The sequence below is a fragment of the Scatophagus argus genome, chromosome 17 (genome assembly GCF_020382885.2).
Source record: "Scatophagus argus isolate fScaArg1 chromosome 17, fScaArg1.pri, whole genome shotgun sequence".
NCBI lineage: Eukaryota > Metazoa > Chordata > Actinopteri > Scatophagidae > Scatophagus > Scatophagus argus.
In genome coordinates this window covers 4,782,295-4,805,043 of record NC_058509.1, presented here as the reverse complement: position 1 = coordinate 4,805,043, position 22,749 = coordinate 4,782,295, and the positions used below count along the sequence as shown (strand labels likewise).

Below are 22,749 nucleotides of genomic sequence, written 5' to 3'. Positions count from 1 at the left end.
TCACATCAGACACCAAAGGCTTTACTTAGGGGATACCCGCAAAGTGAAAATTCATCATCATCTCATCATCTGCTCACCTCCGTGTCGGCAGAAACACGACTGAACTATCATCGTTTTTTTCTTCAAATTCCTCAAAGGGCTTTCTTATTTGTTATATTTTACATCTCCAACACAACCCGCTGACATATGCAAAAAGTGACAAGCAGTCAAAAGCAGGTATTGGTTTGTTTTCTTTAATAAAGTTGGGAGTGACTGTAATAGATACTCATAATGTATATAATATTGTATTTTTTCAGCATTGCTTATGTTTCCTGAGCTCACACTTTATCAGAATGCATACTGAAGGTGACAGATTTGAAACATGAACATGTGAGCACTGTGATCTGCTAGAAGTTGAAAGTGAGTCTCACTTTTTTGTATGCTGTTTGTGCTATGAAACTCTCACAAAATCCCTCAAAAACCTTAAATATTCTGGCGTACAGATAACTGATAATTTGAAACGGTTATTCAACTTGACAGAATGGACAGTCTAAGTACTCGTTATGCTACTTTGATTTGTCTGATTGGCTGCAGTTACACATACTTTATCAGTAATGTGCACATTTTACTGCAGACATGAAAATCTGAAATATCAGATGAGATAAGTTATATGACAACTACAGTGAATATTTTGACTTTTTGTACATCACAAATCCCTCAAAGTAAATTATCGTTTTTACAATGTGAAAACACTAAAGAAGAGTGATTTCATTTCACTATCCATGTTTGGATGTGAAATTTTATGATTTTGTTGAACATTCGAGCAAAGTGACTGCCTTCACTGTCCCGCATACTGTAACGTACTCTAACTTAAAAGTTGACGACAGGTCCAATGACTCATGTCGGCTTGTGAAAGACAGTCTGTTTGTCACGGTCTGTTACGTCTCTAAGCTTTCAGAAGATTCTTTCCTCTGCCGTGCGACAGCTCGATATTCTTCTTTTGTTCATTATGTCTCGAAGTATGTGCACATTCTGTGGCGCTGAAAAGGATTATCACCATCACACGCCTTACACCCCAAACAATGTGCTGCCTTTTGTTTGTGGAGACGCACTACGTTCATCAACACTTTGTACTGTGTGAGAACAATATCAGTCAAAGTTGTCATGGAATCAGGAACTGCCAATAGCTGTTCCAGCCTGGTTTTGGTGATTACCTCCAACGAGAACACGAGCTGGGCGATCGGTTTGGTCGAAGAAGCGGCCGTGGACGGTCAGCAGGGTTCCACCCAGGACACTGCCCTTGGATGGAGACACTCCGGTCACCTCTGGACAAGAGGCATAACAAACATTTCAATGTAATGAGAGTAATTATAACACAAGAAGTACTTATTAATTCTAGCAGATTCATTACCAACAAATACATTTATGTTTAACGTACCAGCAAAGGTCTGAAACATGGAGAGCTTGTCCAAACCTGAAACCCTGTACAGTTTCTTGTCTGGTAAACTCCTGAAGATTTATAAATATTTAGAATATTAGTACAGTTGTTACACTTACATTGTTAAGTAGAACAATTTATGACAAAATGCTAAATCATCAGGAGCTTTCTAAAACCATAAATGTGTGTGCATGCAAATCTTAAACTGGACCGAAAGTGTTAAAAAGATGCCAAAATTGGAGTTTTAAAAGTGCTTTACCTTCCAAAACTATCATCAAGAATGTAACTCAAGTTGTGATGCCCTGTTGCAAAGGAAGCATAATAATTGTACGGTTTATACAATTGATTTTAATATATATCAAGAGCAGCTGTAAATGTGAACAAAACCAGCTTACCAACGTACGTCCCCGTCATTTTGCAGCTCATGTACCCCCAATGAGAAGATTCAGAGTCCAGGCGGAGGTTATATCTTTAGAAATATTTGAAAAAAACTTTTATTAATCTCTTAGTATTATGTCCATTGTGCGTTTTACTGTGCTTTTGTCTCCAAAGTAAATCTACTTCTGGACAAAGTACTTACAGTTCATCTGAGTTCAGTTTGAGCAGCTCGCATGGCATCCCGCCCATGTAGGATCTGCAATAAACGAGATCATATTCATCAATTGATAACAAGAGTGATCAATTAATGTTGTGACCATTCTAGGAGACCAAACTGTGTTGTGTTTATTTCATGTATTTTAGCTTCAAATAAATTTCTTCTGTGAATCTCAGTCCTACATTTTCTCAAAACAAGTGAAAAATTGTTTTCAGTGCAAAAAAAATCACATTCAAAGAGGTTTTTTTTTTTTAACTAAATTCTTTAGCCTTCAGCATTGCGTCAGTCTGCCTTCCAGAGATGTTTATCTGTGTTTAATTTTACTTTTATACCTCAGAAATCTGACGTTGAGGCCATTGGAGCTCTTCTGCGTGTTGCTTCCGTATACGTCAGTGTAGATTCGTCCTCGTATGGTCACCAAGGTGCCTGCAGTGATTTGGAAGTGGGTTTAATGTGAGGTTCAAACAGGATTCTGCGACATGACTGCATGCTATTCTGGTAAAGAGCTGTACCTGGGGGACCACTGACTGGACTCAGGGAGTAGATGGTAGGCGTGCGATACCAGACAGTCTGAGCAGAGTTACAGGAAAAACAGGAAAAGACCGTGAGAGACCGATAACTGCGGGATCAATTAACTTGTCATTTAAGGCTGAAAACTTACATAGAAGCTGCAGTGATAAGGTTTGTACGCCCCTCTGCATATACTGCTGTCAGGAAAGGGGACACCGTCCACACTGACATGGACCACATACTGACCACTCGGCATGGGCCTGTAATGGACAACATTATTAAAGTTGTCATTTTAGGTGGATGAAGTGTGCTTTTCACAAAATACACTGTGAGTCCCCGGGCCTGCAGGATACCTGCTGTAACACATGATCTGATTGGCGTGTGTGGAGTCTCTCTCCACGTCACAGGGGACGGACAAGGTGTCCGACACCATGGTCACATGGTTGCCAAAGTTCGGGTTGGTTGGATTCAGCTGGAACTGTCTCTCCTGGGCAAAACCTGGAAAAATCCCACAGAAAAAACTCACTTTTAACACATTGTAAACCAAGTGATTTTTTTGGACCTAGAAATTGTTTAGCAAAGTGAAAACAGGTGAAAATTTGGTTGAAGTCCAACAAGTCTGGGATTAGGAGATGACATTTTGCCAGCAGAAATCCACAACTACAGACACTAAAACTGGGCCTACTTCAGCACGCACCTCTTTGGTTAAACAATATTATTATTTAGTGACAGACAAGTACAAACAACAATCTTCTATTTCTGACCATTTTTAACCAATATATATATAAGTTATAGGCTGTTAAATTGATGCGTGATAATCTTTTGAAACTCTCGACTGAAATAACAAAATTCACAGGTATTTTTAAAAGTGGGATGACTTTAAGCACCATAACTTAAACGTTATAGCAACGTTTAACATGTCTCGTTTGAGGGTTCAGCGTCTCACCTTCTCCGAATATGGTGATTCTCGTTCCTCCATTGACGCTTCCTATATGCGGGCTTATGTAGTCAACGCGCTGCGCGTCTGAAAAACAAACCAAACCGCATCAGAGACGCTTTTAGCTACTGAACAGAGGACTTGATGAGAAATGTGGACGGTTCGATTGGAACAAATGCACATTTGATAAACTTGCACCGTCGCTGTACTTTGAAAGTGACCACTCACTGCAGCAGCACCACAGAGCGAGGAGCAGCGCCGCCGGCCTCAGTCCGGACTCCATCCTGGAGGTCTCCCTCATGTCCCTGCTGCTTCACCTGCAGTGGGCTGTAAAGGTTTTGGACAAGTCCATGTAAAGCAGGATTGGAGCAGTTCTGAAGGAAAATCTTAAGAAATCACGATTAGACTCAAATCCCTGCGTGATTATTGTAGAATTGAAGCCTTGTAAGTGATCAAATGTATTACACTTTCCCACAACAACAACAAAAGTTTAAAATCTCGTAAAATCTCTACATTTTCAAAACAGGGTGTGACTAAAAAGTGAATAAAACCCACCTGTTGAAAAACGTCGTTTATTAACCGTTAAATGTGTCAGGTGTTCACACAGGTAGACAGAGACACTGCTCGTGTTCAGGACCAGAGGACTAAGCTCTTTAACAGGCTGCTCAGTGTCCCGCCTTCCTCACCTGAACCTGGGAGGAGGAGGAGGAGGAGGAGGAGGAGGACTGGGAGGAGGCTGCTGACATCCACCCATCCTGGTTACCGTGCAGCTCGGGCTAAATCTGTCATTACAAATATAAACCAGACGGATTTCTACATTTCCTGTCAGGAGAAAAAACGGGGCAATGAGCAACAGCTTCATGGGACTCTTCTTGAGAATCTAAATGACGACTTTGATGGAAGTGAAGAGGAAGTAGTGAAACTGTAAAAATAGTCCAAAGCAGATGTCATGTCAGGAGTGTTGGAGGGAGTGTTTAGATCCAAAATACTACTGAATGAAATGTTGTCACTTTGACTCAGAGTCCAACACTCAAAAGTTTTAAAAATAAATTATTAAAAGGGAAATCAGCAGATCTGAGATGGTTAGCACTGTTGCCTCATAGCAAGAGGGTTACAGGTTCGAATCCCGTTCTGGGCCCTTCTATGTGGAGTTTGCGTGTTCTCCCTGCGTGGGTTTAGTCCGGCTTCCTCCCACAATACCAAAAACATGCACATTAGGTTAATTGGCTGCTCTAAATTGCCCCTAGGTGTGAGTGTGAGAGTGTGTGGTTGTTTGTCTTTGTGTGTTGGCCCTGCGATTGACTGGCGACCAGTCCAGGGTCCTCGCCCGTAGTCAGCTGGGATAGGCTCCAGCTCCCCCGCGACCCTGACGGATAAGCGGTATAGAAAATGGATGGATGAGAAAAGACAAAGATTATGTTGTAGCCAAATAATTTTCTGTCAATCAATTAATCAACTTGGTCTGCACTAAATCTTATCTTGTAGAGTAGTGATCTAACTGCTGTCAAACACTTCACTGTAGTGGAGTAGAAGAAGAAAGTGACATGAAAATAAAATAAAAGTAACTTAAATATGTACTTATAAATTAAAACTTAACACCACTAGAGTGAATGTACTCGGTTAAATTCCACTGCTGTCTATTGGTGATGTTTGGCAGCCCAAAGTGATTGGAAACAAACCTAAGCATTAGAACAAATGAATTGCTGGAGCGCAAACATTTTGTTTGGCATGACACACCAGCGAAACGCCAACACAACAGCCCTTAAACCTTTTGTGAAGCGAGCTGATGATTTATCACTTCTGTTTCGTATTGCATTCCGTTATGTTGCCAAGTGGAGCAAACGCGTTTGTCCTTCAGCACAAAGAGCACCTGAACGACGCTCTGCAAGCCAGTTTAAAGTTACCGGGTCCGCTCCTCCCTCTGCATGTCCTGTATGAAACATCAGATGAACAGGATTGGATGGCATCTTTGTCCTCGTGCAGGACGCACTGAGGTGCACTCGAGCGTAGCAAACCTCAGACAAATGGCGTCATTGTGATGCTTTTCATGGTCACTTTTGATGCATCGTTTAAGTTCTGGTAAAAAGTTTAGTTCGTCAAGAAAAACACAACACCAGACATGTTTTAGAAAAGTGTAAGACATCTAAATGTGTAGCTAAAAACAGAGTGCAATTTCTTAAATGAAGTTGAAAATGGTGTGATTTATGATAGAAATGCACGATATGTGTATGTAAAGCATATATAACGCTGTACATACATATATAAAGGACAAAGAAGAAAATCAGTAAAAAGAGGCTCAAGAACAACCACAATCCTGATAATAATGACTCAGTGCAGTTTGGGCAACTTTTAACTTTATTTTCTTTATTTATATCCTGATCATCTCTGAAGATAAAATAAAAAAAGAAATATAACTAAAACCATGTCATGTCAGTGATTTTCTACATCTATTTGTTAGTTATTTTGATCTAACCTTTAACCACATTGCATAATATTGTCAGATTATTTATTTAAGTGTATGAAATGTGAAGAATATTGGCGCATCATTCTTCATGCAGAATGGCACGTTTTGGATGCATAAAACCATTAAAACTGCTCCCAGATGGTAACAAAGTGTAAAACACTGACGCTCTGACACCGTACCTGCCCTGGACAGGTGTTAAACTAAAGTGGTGCCACAAAAAACAACGAGCCCACTCTCGTGACAGTAAAGTGAGTTGCGAAACTTTGGAGCTTAGGAATGTTTACAGCCTTGTAATTTCAACACAGACTTTTGCAACGACCACTGAGCACATCAAACCGGAGGAAATATTTGCAATATTTGACATATTATTTCCATACCATAAAAGGCATCAGTGTATTATTAGTACAGCATGAAGGGCTGACCAGACAGAAATCAGGCCATTACAGTAACCTCTGTGTTAATCATCACGGCCACTCATTGTCTTTCTGTTCGCTTTTCACTTAAGGCCTCCTTTTGTTCATCACTCTTAAGGAGCTTAAGGAAGAGTTACATCATTTCCTGTGTTAACCCTCTCAACATGTACTACAAGTCTCTCCAGCAAAACATTCAGGCCGTTCAGAAAACACGAAAATGTCAAGAAGCAAGCGAAGAGGGACAGAAATCCAATCAGCTGAGGAGGGAGAGAAAGCGTGGATGGGAGGACAACTTTGCAACTTTAGCAACCTCAAGTGGTGGTGAAAGACACATTGAGATAAAGAGGATAGATAGATAGATAGATAGATAGATAGATAGATAGATAGATAGATAGATAGATAGATACTTACAGCAGCAGTCTGTAAATGCAATCCCACAAATGAATATGCAGCGTGCATCAGTGTTGTCCTGAACTGTCAGATTTAAGTCACTTAATGTATAATGTGGCACTGAAGTGTAGCTCCATATGAACCTTTGCTTTTAGCCATTTGTTCTGTTATTTTTAACCCTTATTTTTCACTTATCGGTTACCTATTGGTCGTTTCTGTCATGTCGTTTGCCACCTTGCACACCATGAATGAAAAGGTTCTGCAATTGTAGAGTCTAGTGTTCTCTGTAGTGATCTTAATGATGGAAGAGAGTGGCTGAACAAATAAAAACAAAAACAGTAGTTGTCACAGTAGGAAAAGCTGGGGTGTTATGAATAACATTAAGGAAGGCTGTATGACAGTGAGCCCGTCTGAACCCACTAGGACCCTTAAACTGAAGCAGCTAAACGGACTTCAGGCATCAGTCATTTTATTACTTACAAAGGAATGAGAAAGATATGATATGAGGCTTTTGTTGACCCCAGTTTTATTTATTTTCAAACTGTTAAGTAGGAGGAGATGATGTGACGCCAAGCATCTGCTGAGAGGCGCCTCCGGGCAGGTTTTCTGCACACTTCAAGGACTCTAAAATCAAAATCACTAATACAAAAACGCTCACACTCACGATCCTCTCCACACACCTAACACACCTTCATACCCATAATATCAGAGCTGAACTGAAATAAAACTTTTCCTCCACTTAATTGTAGTTGGAATAAAATGTTGCATTTTTCAAAGTTCTAAATCAAAATTTGATTTCAATAACAGGATTCCTCCTGAGCTCATGAAACGATCTGTTTTACTGTTTTGGCAAAACCAGGCCTGTCCAGCCATCATTCTGTTCATGAACAACCACACAGAAACCTACTGTATGCCAAAGATCAAAGGCAAAACACACACTCTCACCCAGCCCACACACCAAACTAAAAATACACCTTCACAACTGTCACACACACTACTATTCAACTGACAGGATTTTTCCGTGAAGTCAGATTTTACTGTTTTTTGGCTCATCTTCCTCAGTGAAACATTAAAAAAACAACAAATGAACAAGGAAAAGGGAAGGATGGTTAAAAACTTGAAATTGGTTGTTTGGTTTCTGTATTACTTATTTCCATGTTTAATGCAGAGTTTATCAGTGAGGCGACCACATAAAGCAGTAACTTTACTCTCTGTGAGAATGAAAGTATTTGCTTGAAGTGACGTCTTTTGTTTTTCTTATCTAACATCCTAAAGAATCTGAGAGCCTCACAGCCGTTTCTGAGTGGCCACCGTCAGTCTTATTTTTAGCACAAATCACTCATCTTGCAGCCTGCTGAGAGAAAAAAGGATCTGTCTGCTTTTTTTTGGTTTGAACAGGGAAGTCACTGAAAGATCAAACAGCTCTTCTAAGAGAAATTCTAGTATTTTTAAGCCTGAGCCCCATGTTGACATATTTTCAAATTTTCCAAACGTTTTGGAATTGGTCCAGTTGTTGGCCTCAGCTGGTAGCTGCGACACTCAAACCTGTGGGGCAACTCAAAAGATCACTTCCAAATCTTTTGGCAAATATGAATCATTCACACATCAAATTATGTCAATATATGCCCCATCAATTCCTCTTTAATGGTATTAAAGAAAGAGTCAGGAACCCCAGTGACCAAAATAGGCATGACTTTATTTTTTTTCCAAAAATGCTGCATAACAAACTAAAATCAATATGTAAACACACAATACAAAACAAAAATAACACTTCCGCATTGCTCACAATGAGAACAAACATCAGTTTGGATTTTAATTGTGGATCTACAGTGAGTAAAAAAATGTCTACATTGGGACTCGTCTCATTCAAAAGGTTGCATGTTGAGCTAGAAAAGCTCTGATTCTCTGCAGGAGCTCCTTCTTCACGCTGTCTGGTACTAGTGCTGCACAGGAGAGGACAAACCAAAAGATTAAGAAATGACAGTAGGTAGAGCAGTTTACAGTTTTTTCAGGAAAAAAACATTTTTTATATTCAGCATCTTTTGAAATTAAAAGATTGAACTCTGCAATTAAAAAAAGAAAATAAATCAATGTTTAAATAACATTTTAATCCCTCAAATATCCAGTTTAAATACTCTGCTCAGCTTGTTTCAGCTCTTCATTTCCCTCGGGATCAATAAAGTATCTATCTATCTATCTATCTATCTGTCTATCTATCTATCTATCTATCTGTCTATCTATCTATCTATCTATCTACGAAGATTTTAGGTTTACAGTGGCTGAAATATGCAAAGCCAAAATTTGACATTCCTATAATTTAGTATCTTTTTTTGCTTTTAAATATCTAATTTTGTATAAAGTTGATTGATTTTTATATGTGTTGCACTACGCACCACTTGAATTTCTTTGTGCGGGATCAGTAAAGCTTATTGCATCTCATTAAATCTTATTCTAGATGTGTTGTGCATTATTTTACCCACGTGTCGGTCCAAAAATCACTTTTGGTGGTTAGGGATAACCACGACGTTTTGTGGATTTAACCAAAGCTCAGTCGTGCAGCTGGGATTTTCACTGCCTAACCCAAAGTGTTTTCACAGGCAGATTTATACACTCTTCACTTCTATACTTGTTCCACCTGCTGCTGCTCTTTCTGCCCATGCAGATCTGTACCTCTGCCTTTTGGTGTGACTTCTGTGACCAGGTCCTCCACTGTGACATGCTCCAGGCCCTTTTCTTTGATTACATCTGGACAAAACAGTTAAATGACTTCAGTAATCCAGTTTCATAGAAGAACCGTTACACACACACACACACACACAAACCCAGTACCTTTGCAGTGTGCCTTCAGCTGATCCTTCCATCCACACTCCACCAGCTTCGCCCTGAGCAATTCTTTCAACCTGCGGCCACACATTCAGATGGCATTCAAACATCTGCTATCGCCAAACCGTTCATAACCAAATCACTGGTGAGAAAAAGCTTGCTTACCGCTCCCGTTCCCCCATTTCTATCAGCTTCTGGTTTATTGCAGCCCTCATCTGCGAGTCTTTGCTCATGATCTGCCTGGAAACAAGTACAAACAGCAGCAAAGTCGAGCTGGATTCAACGGTTTACGGCGAACGTACAGCAAATGGTTGATTTTGTTCGCTATCAGGTACATTACCTTTTTGTCGAGATGGATCAGCTGGGGAACACACCGTCCCTTCACAAAACCGCTCCGTGTAAAACCTAAAAGGTTAACGGTTCCGCTTTGCCTCAAACTGACCAACTCGTCGTTAAAACAACCTGACCAGATAGATACTTTATATTTACATGAATGAGTTTTGTAAGCACAACTAACAAAATATTTATCAAATCTCACATAACGTTTGAGAATATATATATATATATATATATATATATATACACAACGAACTCAAATTCCCATCAGCGCCCGGGCGCGTCTTGTCCGCCGTAAAATATCTCCGTGTGCGCCCAAACCGGAAACGTGTGATTCAATATCATCATCTTGCTTTTAATCAACTTTTGGATAAGAGAGTCATATTTAAAAGACATGGCGGCGTCGAATTATTCTTTGAAGGTCAACAGAGACCTGCTGGACCCCAGCTTTGAAAGTTACAGGTTATCTCTGGACGCCATACCAACGTACAACGTTGAGCTTGATGCTGGTGAGAGAAACTCACTCACTGCACTGTACAGTTAGCAAGTGTGTTAGCCTAGCACTGATACCAGAGTGGAGGCTCTGCTTTTCACCTCTGTGAGCGAACATGAGTAGCAAGCTTAGTGATTACATGTTAACAATGGAAAGCGTCCTTTAGGTAAGATGAATAACACTGAAGCTGCTCTAGTTTTAACCCAGTGGCCCGAGATCCCCCACTTAGCGCAGAGGATCTCAAACCCACGTCGAAGAGACCCCTAAACTGACTCAAATTAAACCACGGACCCCCAGTTCATAACATTTTGACTCAGGTCCTCTGTCTGATAAGACTTTTGCTTTTAGATCATTTATTGTAGAAGGTGTATGCAAGCCATGTGAAAAACCAGTCCTTCAATCTGTTGTTGTGATACTTATGGAAGGAATTATATTGAATATAAATTATCGCCCCTTTTGGGATCCCCTGGAACCCACTCAAGGACCCCTGGATGGAGCCTGGGCCCCACTTGGAGAACTACTCTTTTAAATGATCAGAAAAACAGTAACGCTAGACAGCATTGTATACATAACATACAAAGTCAGCTTCATTTATGCAGCAGCTGTGTTAGATTTTGAAGAAGATTTTACATTGTTCACAGTGGCCACAGAGCAGCAAAAGCAACACAAGATGAGATAGAAATCCAGTTATGAAATTTGATTAAAAAAAAACAAGAATGTATCCAAGTATGTTGATATAGAGGCGTATCTCTTTAATATGTTACAGTAGTTATAGTATTATCACTTAAAACTCTTCAATACTTTACAAAAGCGGCTTGAAAATTGAAAATATGGTCAAGTGCTGTCTACTTTTTATGCCTTACTCTAAACTTTTTGCCTCTTCATCTCTGCTGCAGCTGTGGAGGAAGTTAAATTGAAGGATACTCAGTACACCCTGGAACATATGCGTGCTTTTGGCATGTACAATTACCTCCACTTAGATCCCTGGTATGAAGACAGTGTTTTCTTTGTGGACTGCAAAGGAAGGGTTCTCATTCTCACTGTCACCCTGGTAAGCTTTTAAATCCTCCTGGTTTCTCTTGAAAGTTCTTCATTCCTGGCGGTTATTTACATTGCAGTAAAATGTTTGCATTCATCATTACCCAGTTGTCAATGTGTCGCTCCACCAGTGTCTTCCGGAAAAAGTCCTGGATGTTTTTTCCGCATGTCAAATTACACATCTGTGATTCAGATGTTGTGACAGTAGAAATGTTGGTGTTGGCTTTAATGCATCTGATGCACCAGCAGGTGGTGACCAAATACTTGTGAAACAGCAGCATCAGCCCATGATGCATTTTTGGCAGGTGCTGTCAAGAGGAAATTATCACTGCAAAAATTCCACAATATTATATATTATGGCAGCGTGAAAGGCATTATAATTTGCCCAGCTGTTGATTAGGATGCATCATAGACAGTCAGAGTGTCTCAGTTTTTGGGCAACACAGATCTTTTATTCCACTTTTTGGTCATGTCGTTGTATGAATCAGCACAGAAGATAAAGTTTTGAATGAGCCTGCATATCCTTGTGCGCCTGAGGTGACTCAAGGTGTTGATTCCCAAGATGCTGAGACTAAGAGTAAGATCAGCCCAGTGACCTTTTCAAAACAGACTTCTTTTATCTCTAATCATGGTCAATGATTAGAGATAATTGGTGCCGCATCTGTGTTTTTTATATCTCAACTGGCCTGAATGATGCTCATCACACTGTAATCCGCTGAGACTTTATTTCTGGCTTTCAGACTCTATCATTAAGTGACTCTTTATGAAAATGTGTCGCTCAAATTCTAATTACAATCATCACATGAAAATTATCGTCCCTGGAAAGCCTTTTACGTACATTTGCAGGGTTGTGTGTGTCACTCGGCACATTGTGCACAGGGAGGGTTCACACTCTGTTTGGGGGCATTAATGACACAGATGTTGGAGAAAATGATCTCAAAGGTGCATCACACGTTAGGTAGCGATATGATCCACAGTGTCACACTCCATGGCAACAACAGGGCAGATGCTGCGTAGTCCTTTTGAAACCCTCTTACTTCACGCGATGAGTAATCGATGCTCATCTGGTGGCATATTTGTCTATTACTAATAAGGCTCTGAGAGTCGTGAATCACAAGTGAAGCCAAGCCGCATGGGCGGCCACATGACAGTTGGTTACTTGGTCTCTCCTTGATGAGTACATGCTGTTTCCTGTTATTCAGGCTTTATGTTGGAGGTATTCTCCTGTGGCCTTTGAACATGGAGAGCATTATGGAAATCATGTTTTATTGTGTGCTTTCATATCAGATGTTTATGCTGGAATTTTCTTATGGGATTAGAGTGGCCCATTCAGTATGAAAGCGTTGACCTTTCTCTTCTTCTGTAGTTCAAAGCCGTCTATTATGAAGTGTCTTTATTTGAGTCTTTGTGAGTCATGACTAGCCTGCTCACTGGATGTCATCTGATGGCAGTAAAATCTGACATATTACCCGTTTTACATTATTCACCAATCTTTTCCTCAGTTTTCGTGTAACTTGCTTTTCTCCTGTCCTGAAAAAAGTCGTCGATTAATCTGTTAGTTAATCGACATAAACTTAAGTGACCAGTTAATCTTTTGTCTCTCAGCAAAAGCAAATTTCTTTCTAATTCTGGCTTTTCAGTGAGAACTTTTGCTGCTTTTCTTTGCTCTATATGATAGGTAACCGATATCTTTGGAGATGATGTTGAGATGATTATTTTTTTTTTATAATTTCACAGAACAAATTGAGGAATCAAATCAGTTTTATCACCGTCCACCAACGCAGTCAAATTTACTCCCTGCAGACATGAATCAAGCACAGCTTAGACTGATGTACAGGCAGGTTGTCTTCTTTCTGCCTGAAGAACTGACTGATGGGTCTGTTGCATTGTGCATCCAGGACACCGCCCTGGGTAAGCCGAGAGAGGTCTACCGCATAATCGCCGACCCCGCCCAGTGCGAGGATCGTCTTTGTGCGTCCCTCAGCCTCACCTCCGCCACCTGGGCGGCTCTCTCTGACGGCGCCGGCCGACTGTACCTTCTCCGCACCGGCAAGAGAGGAGACAGCACCCATATGAAGTGGGAAGTGAGTACCTCAGTTATGTTTAGTGCTGCACAAACATGTTTTCTGTCATTCAGACATCTTCAAAGTGAATCTTTTGCAGTGCAACCTAGCAGTCATTGTAAAGGTAAAAAAGGTAATTAATGGCCTTTTATGGACCTTTATTGGTGACTAATTGTGCAACAACACTGACTGAATGTGCATGAGCTCTTTGCACAGATCGCATCCATACATCATGGAGTTTAAAATGTTGAAGAGGAAATGTACTGGTTTTATAACAACACTTGCACATGACACCTCTCTTTTCTCTCTGGACTGACACTTTTTATAATGCCAGTCGCTTTATCATTGCTTTGTCCACAACTGGTGAAAATGAGCCAAGACTGATGTTTTGAAAGTAAGTGTGCAAAGCCACATATCTCAACAACTGGTGATATAATGTCTGAGTCACCAAATAACACGGTCAAAGTCCCACACTAGCGGGATTACTAGTTAATGAAAAAGGTGATTAATTATGACAGTGACAAGTTTGCCAGCAGACACTCAAACTGGTGGCAAACCAGCATTTAATGTTCGTTTCTTTCCTAAAAATCTTAGGGGCTTTTTGTATAGTCGACAGACCCTGTCATAAATAATGATCAAATGTGTATTAATCTGCAGCTGAAAATAATCTGCAAAAAATGCACTAATTACTCCTGACTGAGTAGCATTAGGTAATGAAAAGCTACAGCAGTCTCTGTGGTTTTTCAAAATCAAACTAAATATTTGTGACATATTAACCAGTGGGCTTGTGGCCGAGAGCCACAGACAGGCTTTGGAAGGTTACTGAGAGACGCACCAACATGTTGTTTTTTAGTCTTACAAGAAAAAAACACTGAATATTGCATACCCTGTAGGATCCTGCCCTGTAAACAGTGAATGCATATACAGCATGTCGTTCAACGTATAAATTCATGTAGAGAAGTTCAGCCTATAAATGTGCTCTTGCCTTATGAAATATTATTATTCAGCGCAGACACTCGTCGGAAGAAGCATTTTTGAACAGTTATGTCAAGCTTCAAAATTAGTTTCTGTGTTTAAAAAAAAGGAAAAGCTCAGCGGGCCTTTGGAAATTGGCTTGTAATAGTCGTGAGGGATGAAAGCTTTGATAAGGCGAGTCTTTGCGCACTTCATCCTGTTAACAGGCTACAAATGAGAGTTCACTCTCTGAACAAGCACACTTGATGCAATTCTTAAAGCAAAGTTCAAGAGTGGAATTTTAATGAAGATTTAAACCCCGGAGTCAATGTTCCCATTTTAAGTTTCAGCACTCGGAGATCCCAATAAGCCATATTACATCCCTCACTTTGGTTTGTGTTGTTAAGATGCTGCTAATAAACGAGCTCATAAACTGGATATGTTTATGCAATGTCACCATCTTTAACCAAACAACTGCAGACACTGACTCAAAAAGTTTAAACGGACATTTTATTGATAAAATAAAGACAAATATCTTTGTTCTAAAGAGCAGCATACATTATTTAAATCCATTTGATGCCAGCACTTAATGCTGTGGCCTTTTATTAAACCATCTTTTACAGCTACATACATACAGCTTTTAGTCTTTATGACCGTTCACATTTTATTCTTACAGCAGAAGTGTAATACCAGGATATAACTTCATTTTTTATCACTGAATTAGGGGCTGCTCTAAATTTCATTGCTTCTAGATTTCCCAACAACTGCTCCAAACTCCATACGAATTTAACATTTTGCGTTTAGATTTAGGTTAGTAATAAGGGGGTAATGTTCCTTATTACTAAACAAAGCAGAGCCTTAAATACTGTAGCCTTCTCACCACAGGGCGATGATGTACTGCAAACACTTGGACATCTCTATGCTTATGTACGTGAAGATTTCACTTTAAGTGTCAAATGGAAATCCCTGCAGTTTGGCTTCGTCATGCAGCATAATTTAAAAAACTGAAGATTGGAAAGAGAGGATATGTGAAGTTTGGAAAGCCATTAAAAATACTAAGAGGTCAAGTTTTGTTATGGACAGGATGAACAGGATATAGGAAGTTGTTTGCCATTCACACTCTTGTTGACTCATTTTTTCTTGTCTGTAGCGCCCCCTTGAGGATCACAGCTCAAAGGACCATTTACAATAAGTTTGTTGTTTGTATTTTAAAAATATTTCTTTCTCTGTTGTATCTAGGCCTTCACTTTAATTATTCTGGCTATATTTATTACTCTTCTGTAGGTTAGTCGTAACACATCTCGTCTGTTGATCAGATTAGCAGTAGCGCAGCTTCATTATTCATCAGTCTGTCCAGTTATGGACTGATGTTTTTCTGTAGGCTTTAAAATAGTGAAAAAAAAATAGCTAAAGATCATGGTGACATCTTTGGATATTTTGTTCTGTTTTTGCGCAGTGGTTGAAAAAAATATTGAGTTTGCATTCATGTAAGACAGAGAAAAGCTTCACATTTGAGAAACCGGAACAACTGACTCCATTTTTGCTTGATCAGTTCTCGAAATTGTTGCTAATTACTTTAATGTCCATTCACTCATTTGGTTAATTGTGGTAGTGAGCAGGCAGCAGCAGCAGTTTCTTACACCTCTGTTACAAATGACCAAATCTGTCATGAACGTTTGAAGATTAAAATCATACGAACGATCACACCAGCGGACAGATTTCACCTCCTGTCGACTCGAACCTGTTGACACGATTGTGTTTGTTGATTCTGTGCTTGTAGCCTCTGTTCAGTGAAGACATGGGGGAGCCTTTCACCATCCTCCACAGTGTCTCACATGTCCAGGACGGAGTCCACACCATGGAGGTCCTGCTGCTCCGCATCCAGAAAGACCCGCAGGAAACCAAAGGAAGCGGATACTCGGTGTCTCTTGAGTGGATCACGGTCGCCAACGCTGCAGGACACGGTGAGTGGTTCACTGACCTGTGTATCTTAATTTTGGAAACTGAGCTTGAAGTAGGTTAAAACAAGGGTGCCATGTATAATTAAGTCTAAATTAGGATCTAAATTTCAAGCCTGTCATTTCATTTTCATGGTCATTTTGGTGGCATTCATACCCAGTAGACGACACAAATCCTTGTTAATTAAAGCATACCAGGAAGTTAGTCTTAGTCTGCCATTAATGGAGTTTAGTTTTTACATCCCAATTGAGATTAGTGTACTCTGAAACATTGGCAAGAGGGATTTTCATTAAAGGTCTTGGCACTTGCTGAGAAAGAAAGATGTGACTAATGACTCAAAGACTGGAAAGACAAAAACGCAGCCTTTGGAGAGTCCGTTCCTCATTTAGTCGGACTTAAAGATTCAGCCCTTTGATATCTGCCAGCTGTAGCAAAATCTTCTGTTGTTTGTTTTTTTTTTAGTCTCAGTGTTTGACTTAATTTACATTTGGCAATGGTTATCAGGTATAGCCAGTTTTCTGTTTTAGCGTAGCTTCACATTTTTATCAGTGAGCAGGATTTGAATGTCACTGTAGAGAAGAATTTGAGTCTCCAAAATCAGTTTTGTCGTGCACTGAATTTTAATGCAGCGTATCAACAGGACCAAGGTTCTCAAAATGCCCACATAGACTGTTTTTGAAAGACTCTTGAATCACTATTTTCAAATTTGAACAACAAAAAGGCTTTAAACAGTGACTTTTATCAACGGCTTCTTCCTCACAGTTCTCACAGGGGGCTGTTGTGTTTTGCTGTTTGGGTGTAAACCTGAACATTTGTCTCAACGGCAGTATCAGAAGTCTCACTCCAGAGACTGACATGAAATATATCGTTCACTATGTGTAATACCGACGATAAAGTCTGTGTGATATGTTGTTAATACCTCATTGTGGAATTTTAGCTTTTTCCTCTTTTTTTCCTCTTATAATATATAGTATATTATATTGTCAAACTTCAGATGAGAAGAAGAAATAGGAAGGACACAGAGTCACTTCAAACTAAAAGAAAAATTGTTTTCGGGACAGTGATTATGACTTTAAGACTAAGATTAAGACTTTCAAGCTACAAATGCTCCCAAAATTCATCTGTGGTTATTTTGGTAATTGATCATTTAGGTATTTGTCAGGTCCAAATAAACATTTGCTGGTTTGAGTTTCTTAAATTTAAATGTGTCTAAATAAATTTTAATTTAATTATTTTGCCCCATTAAATTCAGACTAAAAGATGAATTAAAGGTAATTATTACTTATTATGCAGCTGGAGTTTTTATAAAGAATTGCAATTCTCTGGTGTAATCAGCTACTTTAATTAATTTGATTTAAACTTGAAGTTTGGTTTATAGAAAAAATGCAAACAAGGCACCAGCAACACCAAAAGGAGACCCCAGCCTCATTTTCTCTACATGCTGTAGACCAGTTAGCCTGTTCAAAGAGCTAACAGTGGGTGGAATAAAGGTCTGGATGTTCCTGCAGAGGAGTAAAACCAAAACACCCTGAGCTTTGTACATCGCTCTGACGTGAAACATGTTGCTGTCGTTACTCATCTCAGCCTCTGTCAGAGTTTAATGGAAGACGAGATTACTTTACACCTTTATCTCATGCAGGTCAGGAGAAGAAGTATGAGGTGAAGAAGAGGAGGCTCCTCAGGGGAAAGACGGTGCCTCACTATGCAGCAGTGGAGCCACAGGGGAAGGGGCTGATGGTGGCGTCGGAGAAACCATTTGTCTTCACGCATGTGGATGGCGGCCCAGTGGAGCAGCGTGACCCGGAGCCCATGGAGGTGGAGAAGACAGGTGGGTGACACAGCAGTGCTGCAAAGTTATTACCGCGGTCCAGGGACTTCTGCGCTTTACATCACAACTCCACCAAAAAATTATTAAGCCATGCCACTACTTGTTATTCTCTCTGTTATAAACCAAAGCAGAGAGAGTGAGAGTTAGAAGTGCAGTAAGCCACCATCATCTGCAACCAGCAGGTCAAAGTTCACGCTAAAGCTTCCTTTTTTTCGTACGGGGTGAGAGGATCTCCCCAACAAGTTGAAAACACACATCTCTGACATATTAACTGCTTACATCAGGAGACAACATTATCACACATCTGGAATCACATTTCTTGTCCCACGACTAATTTAAGTCTATTGTTTTTGGCTCTGTTTTGTTCTCCACCGCAGAGAACTATCTGGATCCTCTGCTACTAAATGCTCCACTTCCCTCACCAGGAAGTTGCTAGTTTTGTGTGTCTGGTGTTTGGTGCTGGATAGATAGAGTACATTGTGGCTTTACTGGCTGATTTTCTTGATGAAAACCGGGTGTCTGCTGCTGGTGCTGGACGCAGGGTTAATGATCAACAAATCTGCAGGCAAAAAAACACAACATAAACCTTAAAGAGGCCGAAAAGTCTCATTAAGCCCCAGACATTTGAGTCATTGTTATTAAAAACACAGATTAGTAGGTTTTTACATTAAATGCAGCGAATGTTGCAAATAATGTTTATGTAACTTAAAAAATCAACTTTTTTTTTTTTTTAGTGCAGAGCTAATTCAGAAAAAGTCGTGAAGTCAACTCGAGGAAACGACTTTGAGGAAACACGCACACACATACGCACACAATGATGTTGATGAGATTTGGCATCAATGGTATTTATGATAAAGTGCCATCTTTTTTCTTGTTAAGATCGCAGTCTGAAACCAGAAGCAGCCTGGGCGTGAAACTGTCGTAACAAAGTGAAATACAAACATCATCTGGGCCTCGAGCTGACTGTCCAGCCTCCCTCCGTGACGTCGCCACACCAACACTCATTTCTTGGCAATTCTGCGATGAGGCTATTTCCAGTTAAGATTCATCATGCATTTGCATCTGCTGGTTTTCAGTCGAGTAACGTTCACTTCCTCCACTCATTGCCTTTAAGAGGCAGGAGCAGTTGGGTTGTAGTCATAGAAACGCCTGAGCGGGCAGCAGAATATTCCCAGTTAGACCGGGTTGCTGTCAGATCCGGTCAACTGCGTTTGTGTACATGGATGCTTGTCCAGGCTGCTTATTACTATGCGTTTGTGACACAACCGCAGCGTAATGTCTCCTCCCTCACCAGCAGTGATGCATTAAGGTCTTTAGTTTATTCAGTGAAATAGTGACAGCGTTTAGGCCTTCAATTGATAAATATTATTCATTAATATATTTGTGGTATTGGTGATTAACTGATGAAATGTTCTTTACAAAAACATGGAGAAGATAATGATTAATGCCTGTTGTCTTCAAATTTCTTACTGACCGACAGTCAGAAACCAGAAGGTGTGAAAAGTATCACATTTTAGAGACTGGAACAAAAAAAAAATATATTTGCCACGCAGCCTCGTGAAATGACTGTTCAGCAATCATCTAATAAATAATAAATGGGGAATTACGCTTCTTTTCCTTCTCTCCGAGTTTTTTTAGAAGAGAAGATTGACGCCACTCTCATGTAAAGTCAGCTGAAGGTTAGCTTAGCTTAGCTTAGCTTAGCACAAAGGCTGGAAACGGAGGGAAACGATCTAAAGCTCACCAACTATCAGTCACTGCGCTTGACCAGGAAATAGTCGGACGTAATGCTGTGCTTTTGTACAGACGAAGCAAATGAGATAAAACACGTTAATTAATGAGCTTCAGACTTGCTAGTATGTGTATTTCGTTACCTCTGGACAAAGCTCTGCTATCTGTTTCCCCCGTCTCCCATCATATTTATTTCAAGTTAGACTGAGTGACCTTGCTTATGTATTTATAAGAAACTCTGCTTTTTACAACACCAGAACTTTTGTTGAATTCATAAAAGATTCTGTGTCTGAAAGTGATCCAAACGTTTGCATCCAGCTTGTTTTTACACTCGGTTATATTCTCACAACCTCTAAACAAGCAGACAAACAACAACCTTCTATTTCAAAAGAAAACCCCGGGGTGACCTACACAGGGCAAGGTGTGTGTGTGTGTGTGTGTGTGTTTGTGTTTGTGTTGTCGGTGGGAGCAGAGTAATGGCAGCTTTTTAGCCAATCCTTTTATCAGTACACTGCATTTCAGCTTTCTGAGAGGAGGAAGTGGATTAGATGTCAAGAGAGGGGGCATCTTCAAACAGGCTTGTAAGTGATGGTAAAGTAAAGGGAGGGGGGAGGGCAGGACATGAAGGTAACTTAATGGTGCATTGATAGAGAAAAGGTCCTGATGTACGAATATAGTGGAGTATATATGTGCGATATCGATAGAGAAAGTGTCCAAATGAATAGTCGGTGAAGTCTCTGAAATATTATACAGGCAGTCATGCAGCAGCATAACACTCCAGCAATGAATAAATAGCAAAAGTAAAAAAAAAAAAAGTATGACTGTGCATGGTTTACGTGTGCTGTGAGTTTTATTTATTTGTATTATCCGCTCTGCAGTTTGGCAGTGGAGGGGTTCACAGAGAGGTATGGAGACGACTGGGAGATGAAATGGAAGATTTGGCAGCTCACCTTCTCTCCTTCTCATTAGTTTCTTTAGACGCTCCAGTCATCAACAAAAGGTGATAATGAACGTGTCTCGGTTCCTCACATCTCTGCCAGATATGGAGCAGATCTGTTGCTTTGGAGAATCATAATCAGGGTAATTTCATTGTTCGGGCTTTGCCAGTAATCACACAGAGTTGTATATGACAGTTCTGGCACCTAATTCTCTCTATAGTTTGGTTGAATATGAGAAAATTGGCACAGAGTTGTCTGTGTATGAGTCGGTTAATCTTTGTTTTATGACTTATTTAAAGATACTCCATAGATCTTTTTTATTGTTTTTAATCTTGGTTAGAATGCCAGCCTACATCGAAGCATCTCTAAATTTGTTTGGTTTCGGGTTGGCTGTAATTTAAACAAAAAAACAGTAACATTGCAAGCTCAGTACGCTGTGTCCTGTGAAGACAAAACAAAACATTTGTCTCCTAATTCTCTTTGCTCGGCTGCTTCCTGTTCAGGCACCATTAACCTGAAGCCAAAAAAGTTACTCATCCTGATCTTCAGTATGTGCACCAGTACAACAACTGACAAAACACTCCGTTACGAGTGAAGGTCCTGCATTCAAAATCTGACTTGAATAAAAGTATCATTTGAAAAAATGTTGTTATGGAGCCACAAGCAAAAATCTTTTTGATGCATTTTATGAACTTAACATGTGTTTTCATGTAAAATCTTAACTAATAACTTCAGCTATTGAAGGAAGTGCAATAAAAAGATTTCCCTCTCAAATGTAGCAGAGTTGGAGAATAAAGTAGCATTAAATTGAAATGCTCAAGTATTTAATATACCTTTGTAAATATACTTTGTTACATTCCAGTACTGATAATAATATTATTATAAAACTATCTGCCATAATCGCTTACAACCTCCTTGTAGCTGGTGCTGATTATGCACTATATAGACAAAAGTATTGGGACATCCCACAATTACATCAACATGGACTTTAATGATATCACATTCTAAATACACGGACATTAATATGGAGTTGGTCCACCCATAGCAGCTATAACAGCTTCCACTCTTCTGGGATGGCTTCCCACAAGATTTTGGAGTGTTTCCCATAAAGCTTATAGTTTATGGGAGTTTTTGCCCGTTACACAATCTCTCAGTCTCCGTTCCAGTTCATCCCAAAGGTGTTGGATGGAGTTGAGGTCAGGACTCTGTGTGGACCAGTCAAGTTCTTCCACACCAAACTCATCCAACCATGTCTTTATGGAGCTTTGCTTTGTGCACTGGGGCACAGTCATGCTGGAATAGAAAAGGGCCTTCAACAAACTGTTTCCACAAAGTTGGAAGCATAGCATTGTCCAAAATGTCTTGGTATGCTGAAGCATTAAGATTTCCCTTCACTGGAAGTCAGGGGCCGAGCCCAACCCCTGAAAAACCAATACTTTTGGCAATATTGTGTATGTTTCTTAGAAAATACTAAGCTGTGTTTTTAAATAAAGGTTGGTTTGTTTTCCGATGGTGAGAAGAGGTGGACTGTTGAGTGATGGGCTCACTCTAATTTACTCCTTTTTAAATGCTAGGCAGCCACATTACAGGTAAGAGCAAAACCTTTCAGAACTTTCAGAAAAAAAAGGGAAAAGCGTAGCCTGGAAGAAAATAATGTAATGAATCTCCCTTCTGATCAGCAACGGATGAAAAGGACTTTGCTGATGAAAGACGGATTCACAGGGACAACAACTTTATTCTCTTGCTCGTTCTTGAAAATGCGATTGAGGCATGGGGTTGCAAAATTGTCTCCGATCAGATGTGTGATAGGGATTGTTTGCTCCATTTACAATTATGTGCTTGGAAGCCAAAGCAATTTTA

General features: G+C 40.0%; 3 protein-coding genes across 4 annotated transcripts in view; 1 reads left to right on the top strand and 2 right to left on the bottom strand.

Moving 5' to 3' along the window:
* pkhd1l1.1 (PKHD1 like 1, tandem duplicate 1) overlaps positions 1–3,582 on the bottom strand; it is a 33,772-nt gene extending 30,190 nt beyond the window's left edge. Inside the window, exons 1-10 of the mRNA XM_046418000.1 lie at positions 3,469–3,582; positions 2,876–3,020; positions 2,674–2,782; positions 2,525–2,582; positions 2,345–2,438; positions 1,998–2,051; positions 1,813–1,886; positions 1,677–1,719; positions 1,418–1,488; positions 1,194–1,304 (exon numbers count right to left, since the gene is read on the bottom strand). Of these exons, the coding sequence (XP_046273956.1) occupies positions 1,194–1,304; positions 1,418–1,488; positions 1,677–1,719; positions 1,813–1,886; positions 1,998–2,051; positions 2,345–2,438; positions 2,525–2,582; positions 2,674–2,782; positions 2,876–2,955 (694 nt within the window). The 5' untranslated portion in view covers positions 2,956–3,020; positions 3,469–3,582. The remainder of the gene's footprint in view (positions 1–1,193; positions 1,305–1,417; positions 1,489–1,676; positions 1,720–1,812; positions 1,887–1,997; positions 2,052–2,344; positions 2,439–2,524; positions 2,583–2,673; positions 2,783–2,875; positions 3,021–3,468) is intronic.
* A 4,819-nt stretch (positions 3,583–8,401) lies between these two features.
* Positions 8,402–10,027, bottom strand: LOC124074603 (transcription and mRNA export factor ENY2-2). 2 transcript variants are annotated; one of them, XM_046417691.1, is made up of 5 exons: positions 9,890–10,027; positions 9,715–9,789; positions 9,556–9,626; positions 9,397–9,471; positions 8,402–8,669 (listed from the first exon to the last, which is right to left on the bottom strand). In XM_046417691.1, exons 2-5 carry the CDS (start codon positions 9,780–9,782, stop codon positions 8,593–8,595), a joined length of 291 nt encoding a protein of 96 aa, XP_046273647.1. In that variant the 5' UTR covers positions 9,783–9,789; positions 9,890–10,027; the 3' UTR covers positions 8,402–8,592. The 2 variants fall into 2 exon arrangements, with proteins under 2 accessions (XP_046273647.1, XP_046273648.1); XM_046417692.1 differs by lacking the exon at positions 9,890–10,027 and having other exon boundaries at positions 9,715–9,878.
* A 136-nt stretch (positions 10,028–10,163) lies between these two features.
* nudcd1 (NudC domain containing 1) overlaps positions 10,164–22,749 on the top strand; it is a 28,788-nt gene continuing 16,202 nt past the window's right edge. The window contains exons 1-5 of the mRNA XM_046417690.1: positions 10,164–10,394; positions 11,275–11,429; positions 13,315–13,500; positions 16,214–16,397; positions 18,032–18,220. Of these exons, the coding sequence (XP_046273646.1) occupies positions 10,280–10,394; positions 11,275–11,429; positions 13,315–13,500; positions 16,214–16,397; positions 18,032–18,220 (829 nt within the window). The 5' untranslated portion in view covers positions 10,164–10,279. The remainder of the gene's footprint in view (positions 10,395–11,274; positions 11,430–13,314; positions 13,501–16,213; positions 16,398–18,031; positions 18,221–22,749) is intronic.

What these genes read in the sequence shown, in the direction of transcription:
- LOC124074603 (XM_046417691.1), bottom strand. Translation starts at nt 9,782, where the DNA reads ATGAGCAAAGACTCGCAGATGAGGGCTGCAATAAACCAGAAGCTGATA. An exon ending in GAAATGGGGGAACGGGAGCG is followed by an intron (nt 9,627 to 9,714) that starts GTAAGCAAGCTT and finishes GTGTGGCCGCAG; the next exon opens with GTTGAAAGAATTGCTCAGGG. An exon ending in AGTCACACCAAAAGGCAGAG is followed by an intron (nt 8,670 to 9,396) that starts GTACAGATCTGC and finishes TCTCCTGTGCAG; the next exon opens with CACTAGTACCAGACAGCGTG.